Below are 16170 nucleotides of genomic sequence, written 5' to 3' on the forward strand. Positions count from 1 at the left end.
CGATGTTGTCGTGCGCTGCCAGAGGACCTGGATGCGAGCCATCACCCGACCGCTTTAATAGCAACCTTTGGAAAAAACCAGCAGTGTCACCCGTGTATTACAAGGCATTACTGGCCAGTCTTTAAATCAAAGCGATGATTCATTGTTTAGCTAAGAGGCAAAGGGGGCTACCTTCTTTGCATTGTTGTTTGACCTTATCCCTTTAACTCGGAGGCAAACGAAGTTGCAAAGACTGTGGCACCTTAACTAGTGCACAAAATAAATCAAAGGTGGTGCAGAAAGCTTTAATGGTCCCATCACGCAAGGACAAATAGTGTGTTTTGGATATGAGTACAGTACACTTTGGTGGGAAGATGAAGGAGACAGGCATGGCTTAAGATGAAGGGTTTTGTTTCTTAATTAAACTTAATATGTAGAAACAAAGCTTGCAGGGCCTTTTTAAAAAATAAAATGAAATAAATCGTCCAGAAACATCAGTCAAAGACTAAGCTGATTGATTGCTAACTTCACAAATGTTTGGAAAGTCACAGCAAATGGTCTGTGACTGAAGAAAAGTTATCACCGTTCTGATTTGGTAACAGCCTGGGCTCTTATACAAGGTAACACAATAGGCTCATATTTCACCAAACCTAGAGGGCAGCTACAGAGGTGAAGAACCTTCCTCTTGAGTAGCTCTGCTAACAAATGATGAGAGTAAAGTGTCCACTGAGCAACTGCAGAATGTGGTGTGCTGTGATGAGCTTTCAAGTCAAACGGTTTTTAAAAGTGAGGTTCCGGCCCTCACCACCAAGGAAGAAAACCTGACAACGTTCTTAAGTGTTTGTTACCTGCTGGAAGCTTGGAAACAAGGCCACATAATGGCTTCTGTTACATGGAGAATACGGAGAAAGAGAATTTGTGCTCTGCACTCTACAAAGCTGCCTTCAGTTTTTTGGGAGCCCTTGGAGACCTTCGCCTAGGGAAGGTGCTGTTACTCTTTCTTGGGGCAAGTGGTGTAGAGATGGCCAATTTGGGGCAAGAGGTTCACTGACTTAAAGAGCTTGCTGGTCTCCTGACCTTTCATGTTAAAGCTTATGTAGCACATTTATTTGTGTACAGCTTGGAGAAGTCAGGGGCAATATTTATTTATTTATTTATTTAATTTATATTCCCACCCTTCTGCTTGAAGGAGCCCAGGGTGGCATCAATAATGCCTTCATGCTCATTGATGATGTCTTAAATGGGCCTTGCACCAGGGAGGAACCAAGATGGCGGCACTGATTCCAAGTAGTTGGGCTCTGGCAACTTCCCTACATGACTAAAAAGATTCCCGCATTGCAAGGTGTTGGACTCGATGACCCTCGTGGTCCCTTTCCAACCCTCCAATTATATGATGCTAAGACCTGATGTTATGTATGATGTCAGATGTGGGTCAGGAAAAGGCAGGGTTTGGAAGGAAGGGGCTTTGCAGGCACCACTGATCAGTTGACAGTCAGCACTTGGGAAAGTACTAAACTTGGCAAACAGTCATTCATTCATCCATTCACTCACTGAATCTTTTCAGTCACTTTCTATTGCCCAGAGCAACCCAGAGCAACTTGCAACCAAACAAGCAGATAGACAAAGTGTCACCTGATGTCTTTGCGACATCAAGTGATTGAAAGGTGGCATGGTACTTGACCCACGGCTGTGTGTGGAGTTAAGGATCTGGCCTACCAGCCAGATCCAGTTTTCTACCCATTATAAAGGTTGGGCTACATAGATGTTCTGCCGAAGAATTAATGCTTTCAAATTATGGTGCTGGAGGAGACTCTTGAGAGTCCCATGGACTTCAAGAAGATCAAACCTCTCCATTCTTAAGGAAATCAGCCCTGAGTGCTCACTGGAAGGACAGATCGTGAAGCTGAGAATCCAAGACCTTGGCCACCTCATGAGAAGAGAAGACTCCCTGGAAAAGACCCTGATGCTGGGAAAGATGGAGGGCACAAGGAGAAGGGGACGACAGAGGACAAGATGGTTGGACAGTGTTCTCGAAGCTACCAGCATGAGCTTGACCAAACTACGGGAAACAGTGGAAGACAGAAGTGCCTGGCGTGCTCTGGTCCATGGGGTCACGAAGAGTTGGACACGACTAAACAACAACAACACATAGCTGTTCAAGGAGAGGGAAGGCAGTGATGTTTCCTTCTGCCAGCAGTCCATTACCCCACCTTCAGGAATAAGTTAGGAGGAGGATTAAAAATAAAAATAAAGTCCTGGTGCATACCCCTCCCTTTGGACTCAGAATGCTAATTACAAACTCAATGCAAACAGAAATGCCAGAAACTGTCTTATAACATTTGTCTACCTAGCTCAATACTGCTTACTCTGACTGGCAGTGGCTCTCTTGCATCTCAGAGGTCTTTCACATCCCTTGCTACCTGTTCCTTTTAACTAGAGATGCTGCCAAAGCTGCATTCGGGACCTTTTGCATGCAAAACACGTGCTCTTCTATCACGGACCTGTAATCATATATCTCTATCTCTGTATTGTTGCCAGCATCCGTCTGTCTCGGGAGACAAGTGGAGGATTGTGCCTTTGGGGGTGAAGTCAAATTGTCGGAAGGTTACGCCACCTGCTGTGGCTGTAGAGACTGATATGGGGCACGTTTGGTTGCATGTCTATATATAATCTATCTATTACTGTGAATTATCTTCTATAAAAAAATGGATGTAAACTTGCTTTGCCTGGCACCAATGGAGCACAGCATGACCAGTTTATTATACCCTTTTCTCGGTAGGTGTTGCTGTGGAGGGGTACAGAGCTTTTGCTAGTAGGGCACAGTGTTGATGCCTTTTAGCTGCAAACCCATTATGAATACATCAGGTGCATTGGTTTGAGCCTGCAAGAACTCATGCTCTTACTACAGGATGGGGCAGTAAGTGATAAAGCCTTAATCTTTCCCTTGATCCACTTATTTCTCAGAGGCATAATGGCTTTGTTGAATATTCTGTAATGACAGAAGCAAGTTCTGGCAGAGAAATTTTTGCACACAGCAGCAACCAAACATGCCAAGCCGAATCACAACACCAACTCGGCGGGCATTGTGCCTCAGTTGCAAGCAATGTTTACCTTGGAGGATCCAGCTGTTCTCCATTGTTTATGTATGGCAAATGCTTAATTGGTTTTTTTTGTATAGGAAAGGCCATAGCTAAACTTGTCCATCAAGAGAATGCATCAACAGAATAAGCATAGCAAATTATTGCAGAAGAGAAGTGTTATTGTTACATTCTGTCTACATCAAATGATAAATTCAGACGAAGATCTTCCACGGAAGAGATTGATTTGCACAATCGCCACACTGTTGGATCCATGTGGAACTGGATTATGAAACTGATCTATCTGCTGTGATCGCTAAAGAGTTGCTTGCATCCAATATTCCTTCCCACAACCCATTTCCATTCAGATCCCAGCATACTGTGATTTCAAAGCCAATGCGCCAAGGGATTATCTGCTGTTCAATTGACCCCTCCCCCCTCTATTGCCATGGAAGTAGATTTGGATAACCCGTGGATGTGGGGATTAGCAAAATGTAGGAGACAACTGTTGCAGCCAACATGTGGTAATAATTTCAAATAGCTAGACCATCATACAATAATTGAATCATCATAACCTTATGAATCAACCCTTGCTATTTTTTATTTATGTAAAAAAGGAAGAAATATACTCTACAGCTGTTGTCAAGTGTTTTATGCACGCATAAGCAACAGCACATACACATCAAAGTTAACTTGCTCATCGTCTTCCCAGCATCTTGCAGCCTGCTTATTAAACTGGAGAGGAGCACAAAAATGAAGATTTCAGGTTCCACGGGTGAGCTCTTGGAGGGGAATGCCCCCCCTCCAAATCATGCAAAATATGATGTATAATCATGGTGCTTGCATGCAAACAATCATTCTGCATAAATCACGCTGCACCCACAGATATGCATCTGCACACAGATCTGGTATGCACACACGGATGAGTTTGGTGAGATTTAGAGAGACGCTTTCTCATTAGTATACAAACCTTGCTCACAGCTGGGCCCGATCCAGCCAGGGAGGCACTGGCAGGTTCCATCGATGTGATTGCAGAGAGCTCCATTCTTGCAGTCGCACACCTGGTGACAGTCCAGCCCAAAAAAGCCATCTGGACAAGCTGAAGATGGAAAATGATGAGATGGTGATACTCGTTTGTGTATACATCTATCTATCTGGCAAGCAATATTCGCCTTCCCCGAAACAGAGCTTTTAGGAAGTAACAGGGGAATGCACACATTTACGTTTTAGTTAAGAGCTGATCCAAGAGTCTGTCTCTTGCACCGGAGGCAAAGCGGTGCTTGGACTGTAAAACTGGCCTCCCTCAGCATGAAAATGTATAAATAACATATTTGATGCTAGCCAGAAAATTATGCTGCTGAAAGAACAGCACGGAACGTCTAGTCAGATACTGATACAGTCATGGCCCACCATGCTGAACACAATACACTAGTCAGACATTTCACTTGATGGGTCACAAATGAGATCAGCACTCCAACCCAATCCACAGTGTTTCAAAGGAAGTCCAGGAGATAGTGTGTTGTGACCATGCCAGTGAATTACTCATCAATTAAGCATGTTAAGCTCTAGGGTTTCCAACAGATCATCCATAAAGAAAACAAGTAAAACTCCAGCAGAGGGCACAATAGTATAGGTACAACATTTCACATGTGGTGGATGCGTGAACATATAAAGCCCTTCTGGGAGAGGGTATTTACAGAAATAAGCTATAATACATGTGAAATGTGTCAGTTTGCATTTCTTAGGACAGAAAGCATTGATCTGATGTATAGAGATCTTTCCTATTCTAATTAATTCAAGAGGGTTCTGGAAGCTTCTCCGCATGAAAGAAGCAAGCAGAAGGTTCGTGATGTTTGGGTTATACCTTCAGAGAAGCTGAGTACAGCTGGCTTAAACTGGTTCTGTTATCTCTTCTGTCAAGGTCATGCTGACTATAAAAGTAAGGCCAGAACGAGCCTGGGTTTCACTGTCTCTTTCTATCTCTTTTCCTTCTGGTGTGGTGGTCTGTACATAGTATGCTTAGTGTTAAAGTTTAGACTTACTATAAGTTATTGTAGGTTTAAGTTAAGTCTGCTGCAACTGGATTTCTTATGGACAGTGCCAATCCTGAATGTATTGGATTTGTGACCATTATGCTCATTTGCCTTCAGTAGCAGTAAAGCTCTGCTGGATGAAATATTAATTGCCTCTGGTCTATTTTTTGGGAATCCTGCAACGTGTTTAAGTTTTTACTCTGCTCACTATATGCTGGAATCTGCTCTGGATCAATACTGAGTAGAATTTCCATGACATGTGAAATGTACCCCAGGTTTGGAATTGTTAACTATTTTTAAAGAAATCTGACCTTTGTTATGAAGAACCAATTACTTTTCTTTTGGTAGCAGCACACCTACTAATGCCACAGAATTGAAAAGGATTGGAATATCTTCCTCAGAGCCTCCTTCCTTGGAGGTTTTTAAGCAGAGGTTGGAAGGCCGTCTGTCATGGATGCTTTTTTTTGGGGGGGGGGTACCTTCCAATTCTACAGTTCTGTGATCCTATGATCTGTGTATCTCTCATTGGAAACAGAATATATGGCCCATTGCTGTATCAGAAAAATTAACCAAGAGATTACATACACTGAATAATACAAATGGTGTAGATGATTTTGTTGAAATATGGCATCCTTTTATAAAATCCTTTACTGATTACCCTCAAGAATGGCAACTACTGAAATCACAGACTTAACTAAATTGATCCGTGCTGGAGTGGGGAAAGTTGAATTTTTGCTTCTGTATGTTTTTCTCTTTTTCTGTAATTGTTGTATATTGCAAATCAATAAAACCATATTAAATAAATAATAAAGAAAACAAGTAACACTCCATCATGGTCTGCTCCTGTGTCTTTAACTGCAACTTAATATGCACAAATCAACAGGTGATTTTTTAATTGCATGGAGAGAACCTGCAAACATTGACACATCAAAGCTCCTGTTTATGGCATAGCTGCGGTGGCTGGTTGAAATCATGGCAACCTTAACAGGCTCCCATATGGTAAATTTTCTTACTTGCGCCAAACATTTTGGGGAGGGGGAGGGGGAGTTAGGCTCTCTTTTTCTATTCACCCCATGTGTTGTGGGAGATCACAGTTAAGTACTTGGGAGAAAGGCAGGATATGCCGTATTTTTTGCTCCATAGGACGCACCCGACCATAGGACGCACCTTGTTTTAGAGGGGGAGAACAAGAAAAAAATTTCTCCCCCTCTCTGCTCAGCGCCCCTTCAGCGAAGCCGCAGGAGAAACGGAGCCCCTTCCATTTCTCCTCCCGCTTGGCTGAAGGGGCACTGCGCAGCTCTCCCTCTCTGCTGAAGCCAGGAGAGTCTTGCTCTCCCGGCTTCAGCGAAAGGAACCCGAAGCTTTCGGAGCAGAGCGCGAGTTCCTGCTGCGCTCCAAAGGCTTCAGGGATAGCCACCTCTCCCCTCCGAGGCCATGGAGAGGCAATGGGATGCTCCTTCACTGCCGCTGCCATTTGGGACAAACGCCGGCTCACCCTCCTTTTTGAGCTTGGCAGGCGGCAGCCCTGGCAGGAAAAATGGGGACATTCTGGGATCAGATCAGGAGCCGGGATGGCTTTTGTAATTCTGGGAATGTCCCTGGAAAATCGAGACACTTGGAATGGAATGGGAATGGCGTGCTTGCAGATGGTGCCTCCAGGAATGTTAGCAGCAAGACCACTGAGCATGTTCCCCAACCCCTAACAGTGTTTACCTATCCTGTTCTGGCACTAGTGATGAATGGAAGTGAGAGCTGGACCATAAAGAAGGCTGATCGCCAAAGAATCAACACTTTTGAATTATGGTGCTGGAGGAGACTCTTGAGAGTCCCATGGACTGCAAGAAGATCAAACCTCTCCATTCTGAAGGAAATCAGCCCTGAGCGCTCACTGGAAGGACAGATCGTGAAGCTGAGGCTCCAATACTTTGGCCACCTCATGAGAAGAGAAGACTCCCTGGAAAAGACCCTGATGTTGGGAAAGATTGAGGGCACAAGGAGAAGGGGACGACAGAGGACGAGATGGTTGGACAGTGTTCTCGAAGGTACTAACATGAGTCTGACCAAACTGCGGGAGGCAGTAGAAGACAGGAGTGCCTGGCGTGCTCTGGTCCATGGGGTCACGAAGAGTCGGACACGACTAAACGACCAAACAACAACAACAACATGGCTAAGTGGGGATTTGAACCTGGCCTTCCAAGTCCTAGTCTGACACTCTAAGCCAGCGGTTCTCAACCTGTGGGTCCCCAGATGTTGTTGGACTACAACTCCCATCATCCCTGAGCTCTGGCCTTGCTAGCTAGGGGTGATGGGAGTTGTAGTTCAACAACATCTGGGGACCCACAGCTTGAGAAAGGCTGCTCTAAGCATTACACCACAATCAGGCGGTGGCACCCTATGGCTTCTCCTTCGTTTTGTTCCCCAAAAAGGAATATGACTGCTGAAACAGGAGGGCTCCAACTATTTGATCCCTTCTGAAATTGCTCCCTGCATCTGTAAATCCCAAAGTAGGTAAGCTCATCTTTAAGCAGAGGCTTGACAACCATATGTCAGGAGTGCTCTGATGGTGTTTCCTGCTTGGCAGGGGGTTGGACTCGATGGCCCTTGTGGTCTCTTCCAACTCTATGATTCTATGATTCTATCTTTGCATGTGATGTGAAACAAATTTCTTCCTCATTCCTACCAGCAACTTATTTTTCTCCTTTGTCTTTTAAAACTTTGGCCATAAGGAACAGGCAGGCTAGCTCACTGCTTTTTTGTTTTTCACTTGAGCTGAATAAAGTTTATTGTGATACTGCTGGTGTTAAGATTTATTTATTTTGTATCCTAGGGGAAACAAAGAGCTGCCTGAGTATTTTTCGTCAAAGGTGCAAATTGGCCTCGTTTCCACTAGAGGGCACCACAGGTACACACACAAAAATTACAATTTGCTCAGATACTAAAACACAGGCATTTGATTTCTCCTTATGTACTTGCCTTACAAAGTATAACAAGAACAATAGATTTAGTGTGGGAGTTAGAACTCTCTCAAATGCTTTGCACATACTCTATCCTGCTTCCACATCTATCTGCAAAGAATTCGTGTTTTCTTGCAAAGCATGCAATTCCATGTGTGTTATATCCTAAAATACACATTTTGACATGATTTTGGTACTTCTTTTTAAAGCCAAGAATTGCACTGCAACGTTATATCAACACCTAGTTCTGCATATTAGTCTGCAGACCTACAGATAGGGTCAATTTTGTATCAGAATTTGCAAAGAATTACTTCCCCAAGCGTCCCCACTGAGGAACTATTATGCGTATTCTGCGGAGTCCCACTGAGTTGCAGAACATTCTGCCAGGGGTCCTAAGAGTTCACAGTCTGTTCACATCAGATGCCAGGTAGGGAAGCTGCAAATAATTCCATCTCTGCATTTCTTAAAATATTTTTTTTGCTACGATGCACACTACTCAGACCCCTACTGAGGATCATAACTTTGCTCTCCAGCAGATTTTGCCCTTCTCCAAATGCTGTGGCACCAGTTCTTGGCAGTTTTAGTATATTAAAGAGAAAAAAACACAACGTATTCAAATATGTACACTGAGACAATGTTTTTTTAAAACAACAACAACAACTGTGGATCAATGCAGAAATCAGACGCCGGGTGAAACATGCAGAAAAAGCAACAACAGACCATTAATAGATGTGTCCATTCCCAACGCCATTTGCTAGGCCTCACTACAACCCTGTATGAACTGTGATGCAGGATATAACCCTTCCATGTGGCTTTACATCTGGGCTGGAAAACCTAAGGGCTCTCCAGCTCTCTATTACCGTGTTCTTTTGACTCTTTGTGAGTTGTGGACCCGCCACCCACTTGAGATAAATAAATAAGACACAAGGACACATGTATTTAAGGTTAATGGGCTAAAGGCGGCCACAGCTTTATTGGTTACAGCATGTGAGTGGTATTGGCTTAGCCATTGGATCAAACAATCTATACATGACTCCACCTCACGCAGCAGGGAGTCATCCGAAGGTTAACAACCAGTGGGAGGAGCTTGTTGATGCAAATACAACTGGAAGCTTCCCCTGATGTCACTGGGGGTCATGCCATGGCCCTAGCCACCAGCAGGGCATCAGACAGGATCCACGACCACCAGATTCCTTTAATGGAATACCCAAACAAGGGGAGGGTAGGTGATGGCAATAACCTACCCTCTAACACACAACACATATACCTAACTGCCAATACCCAAAAGTTGTGACGAATTGCTACAAGGTAGGCGAAAAACCATGAGGCTGGTGCTAATTTGCCCAATGGGTAAAAATTCCTACCTGGGCAACCAGGGCAACCAACCAAAGTCCATAGCAAGGTCAGAAGCATAGGTAAAGGTAAAGGGTCCAGTCATGGCCATTAGGTCCAGTCATGGCCGACTCTGGGGTTGCGGCGCTCATCTCGCTTTATTGGCCGAGGGAACCGGCGTACAGCTTCCGGGTCATGTGGCCAGCATGACTAAGCCGCTTCTGGCGAACCAGAGCAGCGCACGGAAACGCCGTTTACCTTTCCACCAGAGTGGTACCTATTTATCTACTTGCACTTTGACGTGCTTTCGAACTGCTAGGTTGGCAGGAGCAGGGACCGAGCAACGGGAGCTCACGCTGTTGTGGGATTCAAACCGCCGACCTTCTGATCGGCAAGTCCTAGGCTCAGTGGTTTAGACCACAGTGCCACCTGCGTCCCTAGGTCAGAAGCATAGGAGGGTGGGTGGGTGATCCATCATCTTCTGGGCTCACAATGAGGGCACGGAGCTGCCGCGGCTGCTTGAATGAGGCTAAACCCTGCCCCCAAGCCAGCCCTATTGGCTGGCCTATGGGCGCGGTGCGGCAGCCAGGTAAGCTGACGCAGGGGGCCGAAGATGCCCCCTTGCAGACAGGCCAACCGGCTCCCGCTCACAACCCCTCACCTCTGTTAAGAGGAGAGGCTTTCCCACACCATGCTCCCCAAACACACCATCTCTTCCTGGGCCATGCCTCTCATCAGCACCACTTCCCACCCAGCTGGGGTGTTTTTGCCTGGCTGGAATATGTCCTTGAATTCTGATCATGAATCCTGGGTGGAAGATGCAGGGGGGTTTGCGATTCTGTGTAGAAATTAGCTTACTGTACTGCTGTTCTGCCCTCTTTCGACTCTGGCCCTTTTCGCCCCGGCATATGGCCTCCAGAAGCGAATATAGAACAAAGAATCAGAGAGTTGGAAGGGACCAAAGGGGTCATCTACTACAACCCACTGCAATGCAGGACTCTTTTGCCCAACGTGGGGTTCAAACCCACGCCCCTGAGATTAAGAGTCTCTTGCTCCACCAACAGAGCTATCCCAGCTGTCAACGGAGCCCTTGGGCTGAAAACAGCCCCCCCACAACCCTGTTGTGCATTGCAAGGGAAGACAGGTAATTGTGGCAAGCTGTCTTTCAAAGAAGCTTGCCTGCCATCACCAATCTTCTCATTGACTGCTGCTGAGCTTCTTGGGAATGAGTGTGGAAGCTACTGTTAAAGGGTAACTCTTTAAAGGTCAGGTAAAGTTAAAGGGACCCCTGACCATTAGTTCCAGTCGTGACCGACTCTGGGGTTGCGGTGCTCATCTTGCTTTATTGGCCGAGGGAGCCGGCGTACAGCTTCCGGGTCATGTGGCCAGCATGACTAAGCCACTTCTGGCGAACCAGCGCAGCGCATGGAAAAGCCGTTTACCTTCCCGCCAGAGCGGCACCTATTTATCTACTTGCACTTTGACGTGCTTTCGAACTGCTAGCTTGGCAGGAGCAGGGACTGAGCAACGGGAGCTCATCCCGTCGCGGGGATTAGAACCGCCGACCTTCTGATCAGCAAGTCCTAGGTTCTGTGGTTTAACCCACAGTGCCAAAGAGGCTCAAGCTGCAATCCTGTGTACAATGAATTGGGGGTAAAAGCCCTTGAACTCAGTGGGGCTTTCTTACGATAAAATAGATGCATGGGGTTGCTAAATTAGTCTCTTTACTGTGTTGCCCATGGAATTGTCTGCTCCTTTTCTGCAGCCTCTCCTCTGCCCACTCCTGTTTTATCTGCTGTTGAGGACAGCGCTAATATAAACGGCTGGTAAATCTCCACTTAACCAGGGTGTGAAGCTAGTTAAACAATCCTGGTAAAAGGGGCAAAAAAGGTTCTCTTTTGCTGCTGCTAACTTAGGTTTTAATGCCATGGGTAAAAACTAGAGGAAAGGAGGAGCTCTGCACGCAATCCCCGGATGTGATCCTGACCTCTTAACCACCATTAAGAGAATGGGCCTGTTTTGTCTTACCAAGTACATCACTGAGCTGGTAAATTATCCTAGGCTGTTGAGCTAATCAATAACATCTTTACAACAGACTGAAAATCTGCAGAAAACGTCGCTGTTGAGAAATGCATTGATGAAAGAAAGGAAGGAAGGAAGGAAGGAAGGAAGGAAGGAAGGAAGGAAGAAGACAGAGGGGAGGACAGAGAAGGGAGCAAGAAATACCTTTCTCACAAAAGGTTCCCATCCAGCCAGCTGTACAAGTACAGGCTCCGCTCATGTGGTCACAGATCGCTCCATTTTTGCATTGGCAGCTATGTTTACAACTCAGGCCAAAGGTTCCCTTGGGGCATCCTGTGTACAGAGAACAAGAGACAAGCATTCGGGCGAAAATCAGGCACAGATATCAATCCTGACTTTTCTTTGATCAGTTTAAACAGCTGCCTATGCATGCAGGAGGGGGGGGGAATAATAATTTGCTTTTACAGAAATTGATTTTCAAATAAGCATGGAGAATAACTGTGCACCTTTGTGGCTACTGCAATTCAGAGAGAGCCCAGGCAAAATACCATATTGGCCTGAATATAAGCTGCACTTCCCCCCCAAATTCCGACCGTGAAAAGTTAAAGTGCGGCTTATATTCTCAACCTTACAAAAAATGGCTTTTACGATATCGCTGCTGAAACAGACATACGGTAAAAGGGAACAAAAAAAATGTTTTATTGCCGATTTGCAACCTTGAGTGCCTGCGGAATTGTAGCAATTGAATAACGGTTTGCAATTTTAGCGATTGTACGGTAACTTTTGTGGGCTTGCAAGATCAAAGGCTTAAACTGGCTCAGAGTTACAATTCTACCAACCGCAGCCTGTAACCCAATTTTAAGGGAGTGGCTTATATTCAGGTATTGTCTCCCCCCCTTGAAGTTTAAAGGTGCGGCTTATTTGCGGGTGCGACTTGTATTCGGGCCAATGTGGTAGAAAATGCACAATTGGGTGGGTATCTCCGCCTCCTGAGAGGCTTCCCTAAGAAAGGCAGTAAGGTTTTTCCATTCCTAAATGTAGGGATAGAGATTGTTTACTACTTTACATATCACATCATGCCAGTGTAGCATCTTAACCATTTACAAGTATAAAATCAGCTAAAAAATATTCACGCATAATTGCAAAACACTAAAGCAGTTGAATAAGGAGATTCCAAGAACGGGCGCAGTTCACCCTTTTGTTGCATCGGGAGGAGGTCGCTGCACGCTTCTGCAACCATGGCACAGGCAGAGTTTGAAAAAGCTGCAGAAGAAGTCAAGAAGCTGAAGACCCAACCAACAGATCAAGAAATGCCGGATATCTACAGCCATTACAAGCAGGCCACAGTTGGAGATGTAAAGACAGACCGTCCTGGAATGCTTGATTTCAAAAGCAAGGCCAAGTGGGACACCTGGAATTCCTTGAAAGGAATGTCCAAAGAAGATGCAATGAAAGCATATATTTAAAAAGTGGAATATCTGAAGGAAAAATATGGAATGCAATAAACCCCTTTCCTGCATGCCTTAAAATGGAATCCTGCCTTACTCTACTAACTTAAACTGTGTTACTCAGTATGGCAGTGCCAAGACTTGATGCCACTTTCTATAATTAATAGCTGTGTAAATTTACTTCTAATGGTTTGTATAATAAACACTATCAAATTCAAAAAATAAAAATAAATAAGGAGGTTCCAAGTAGAAGGGAATACTTGTATCTTCAAGATACGGTGGAATGCCAATACTGATGGAGCCCCTTGCATTTCAGCATGGAGGGCCTTCCACAACATTGCCGCCAACAGTGAAAAAGCCTACCTCTGTGTTACCAGAGGCCAATAATCATCAGGCTGCGGCGGAACTAACCAGGTTCCAGTTGCTGATCTTAATGCCCATACTGGGCAATAAAGGGGCCAGCCTTCCCTAACCTAGTTCCCTCCAGATGTTTTGTACTACAACTTCCACCATCGCTGACCATTAGCCATGTGGGCTGGGGCTGATGGGAGATGGAGTCCAAAAACCTTCGAATAGTACCCAGATAGGGAGGGCTATGCCAAATTCCTGTCCTGAAATACAGCCTAGAGATAAAAAGAACAGAAATGGATAAATGCAGGCATTAACTGCCCAAGAGTACACTGGGGAACCAAGGATGCAAAAAATAAAGCATTTTGATCATCCAGACATGAAGTCTAATGGTCAGGCTAGCTATTCCTTCCAAACAACTATGAAAACAGACTCCTTCTTGGAGTACACATTTTAAGCAAATGCTTATACAGAGGTTGAAATCTGAGTCCTCCCAAGTAGACTTCCCCACAGCCTAAAAAAACAACAAAAATAAACCAGCTGGACCCTTTCCTATAAGCACACAACGGGAAAAACAGTTCCCACTCCTTTATTCTGAGACTTCTCCTCTTTGGCATGCTTCACATCTTACTCTGCTCACAACGCTTTCCAGTGTATCCTGCTTCGCAGAAGCAAACGCCAGTAACCGGATTGCAGCTCCCATCACTGTTTCTGCAGTCACAGGAGTTTCCACAGAGCTGTCCCCAGGAGCCGGAACCGCAAGCTGAAAAATAATACAGAATGTTATATGGCTGCCTGCAACAACAGCAAAGGCTTCCTGGGTTTGGGAGTCTATAAAGCAGCGATTGGGAATGCTTCCCTCTGAAGCATTCCCTTGTCAGGGGCTATATGGCTGGGACTGGTGAAGCTAGTGGGTGGGTGGCTTCCTTCCTTCCTTCCTTCCTTCCTTCCTTCCTTCCTTCCTTCCCTCCCTCCCTCCCTCCCTCCCTCCCCCTTTTGCTCTCTCACTTTCTGCTACCCCATTTATCTTTCTGCCATCTTTCTCTCTCCCTCTCTCTCTCTGCCATCTCCCCTTCTCTCCCAACTACCCTGCTCCTTCCACCCCAAACCCCCAGTAGGCTGCTGGAGAAGGGACATATCTCTCCTGCCAGATGTCAGATCCTTTTCAGGGGGCTTCTGCAATGATACCCAGGGAAACATAAAATGAGGTGGACAATTGGCTTTCAAGCTGCAGAAGAAGAGCTTGTATTTGATATCCCGCTTTATCACTACCCGAAGGAGTCTCAAAACGGCTAACATTCTCCTTTCCCTTCCTCCCCCACAACAAACACTCTGTGAAGTGAGTGAGGCTGAGAGACTTCAGAGAAGTGTGACTGGCCCAAGGTCACCCAGCAGCTGCATGTGGAGGAGCGGGGATGCGAACCTGGTTCACCAGATTACGAGTCCACCGCTCTTAACCACTACACCACACTGGCTCCCCAGTGTTGCTGTGAAGTTAAGACCCATGTCAGAAACATCAAGGCGGAAGGCAGTTGTTTTTAGGTATCTGAAATTGCTGAGGGTACAAGGCCTTACTAAGTAGCAAGCCGCAAAGAACACAGAAGAAGTGACGAGTGAGTGAACATGCACAAGTCTGCACTGCCAGAATTTTTTGTTATAAGCCACTCAGGTGATTAAAGGAAGAACATCTGTTAAAATCACTGTTGCGGCCCTCTCTGAGAAAGAGAGGAGAAAGGGTCCATTGTGTGGGAGTAAGTCAATAGGCCCTGCAAGTATTCAGACTGTGCTTGGTTCCAAATGCACCCACTATTGAAATCCATTCTATTTTCCCCCCTCATGTAGTTGTGTTGCAACACCAGGGCTTTTTTTCAGCTAGAACTCAGTTTCAGCACCTCTTAGGTGGTACCACTCCCATTCTAAGAGAATGAGGGAGGTGTTTGTGGCACCTCTTTTTCTAGAAAAATAGCACTGAGCATCACACACAGAACACTGTGACTAAAATAAAAAGGGTGGAGGCTTTAGCTGAAATTCCTGCATTGCAGGGGGCTGGATTAGATGACCTTTGGTGTCCCTTACAACGCTACAATTTTATGATTCTACGAAGGTTTTCCTCCATGAACTGGCCTCTAGAAGGATATCTGTGATGGCCACATTTCCGTCTGTCCACTGCAGCTGCCAGTGAAAGGACTTTTTGCCTTGAGTTGTTCTTTCACAACCGTTTTCCATATTATAAGAATGGAAGAACAAGTCAATGGTACATTTACTCCCCAGCAGCCTGTTTCCCACAGCAGCCTTCTCTCATTCTTACTCCCCAGTAACTGATGTCCAATGGCACACTGCCTTTGAACCTGGAACAGGTGTATAGCCATTACAGCTCATGGCCCTTGATAAAGGGTAAAGGGACCCCTGACCATTAGGTCCAGTCATGACCAACTCTGGGGTTGCGGCGCTCATCTCGCTTTATTGGCTGAGGGAGCCGGCATACAGCTTCCAGGTCATGTGGCCAGCATGACTAAGCCGCTTCTGGCGAACCAGAGCAGCGCACAGAAACACTGTTTACCTTCCCACCGGAGTGGTACCTATTTATCTACTTGCACTTTGACGTGCTTTCGAGCTGCTAGATTGGCAGGAGCAGGGACCGAGCAACGGGAGCTCACCCCGTTGCAGGGATTTGAACTGCTGACCTTCTGATCAGCAAGTCCTAGGCTCTGTGGTTTAACCCTTGATAGAATTGGTCTAATCCCCTTGTGATGGCTCTTTATGCTTATGACCAATGAGCATTTCAACGGTGACCTTCCAAAGCAGAAAAAAGTGTGCAGTAGTTGGACTTGGACCAGGAGATACAGTTCCCATTCGCCGCTGGCGGCTTGGTGGCACTTTTCATTTGTGGGCGATAGTCTTATAATTGTGTCCTTCAAGTTCAACAGTGACAAATGGGTGCTTGAGAGCATGATGCATATGCTCAACAGAGAGCTCG

At 45.7% G+C, this 16170-nt stretch overlaps 1 protein-coding gene and 1 pseudogene across 9 annotated transcripts in view; one reads left to right on the forward strand and one right to left on the reverse strand.

Annotated features, from left to right (window-relative positions):
- Window positions 1-16170, reverse strand: part of LOC308584834 (uncharacterized protein) — a 228757-nt gene that overhangs the window by 33599 nt on the left and 178988 nt on the right. For all 8 annotated transcript variants that reach the window (XR_014007041.1, XM_081189917.1, XM_081189919.1 and 5 more), the window contains 3 exons: window positions 13825-13956; window positions 11602-11730; window positions 4027-4155 (listed from right to left, as the gene is read on the reverse strand). Coding sequence is in view for 7 of the 8 variants with exons in the window: in XM_081189917.1 (XP_081046043.1) it covers window positions 4027-4155; window positions 11602-11730; window positions 13825-13956 (390 nt within the window). In the remaining variant the exon portion in view is untranslated. The remainder of the gene's footprint in view (window positions 1-4026; window positions 4156-11601; window positions 11731-13824; window positions 13957-16170) is intronic.
- Window positions 12562-12965, forward strand: LOC308585138 (acyl-CoA-binding protein pseudogene; annotated as a pseudogene). The gene has a single exon. The product of its transcript is annotated as an acyl-CoA-binding protein pseudogene (transcript).

Source organism: Podarcis bocagei (genome assembly GCF_964188305.1).
Source record: "Podarcis bocagei genome assembly, chromosome: 4".
Classification (NCBI taxonomy): Eukaryota; Metazoa; Chordata; class Lepidosauria; order Squamata; family Lacertidae; genus Podarcis; species Podarcis bocagei.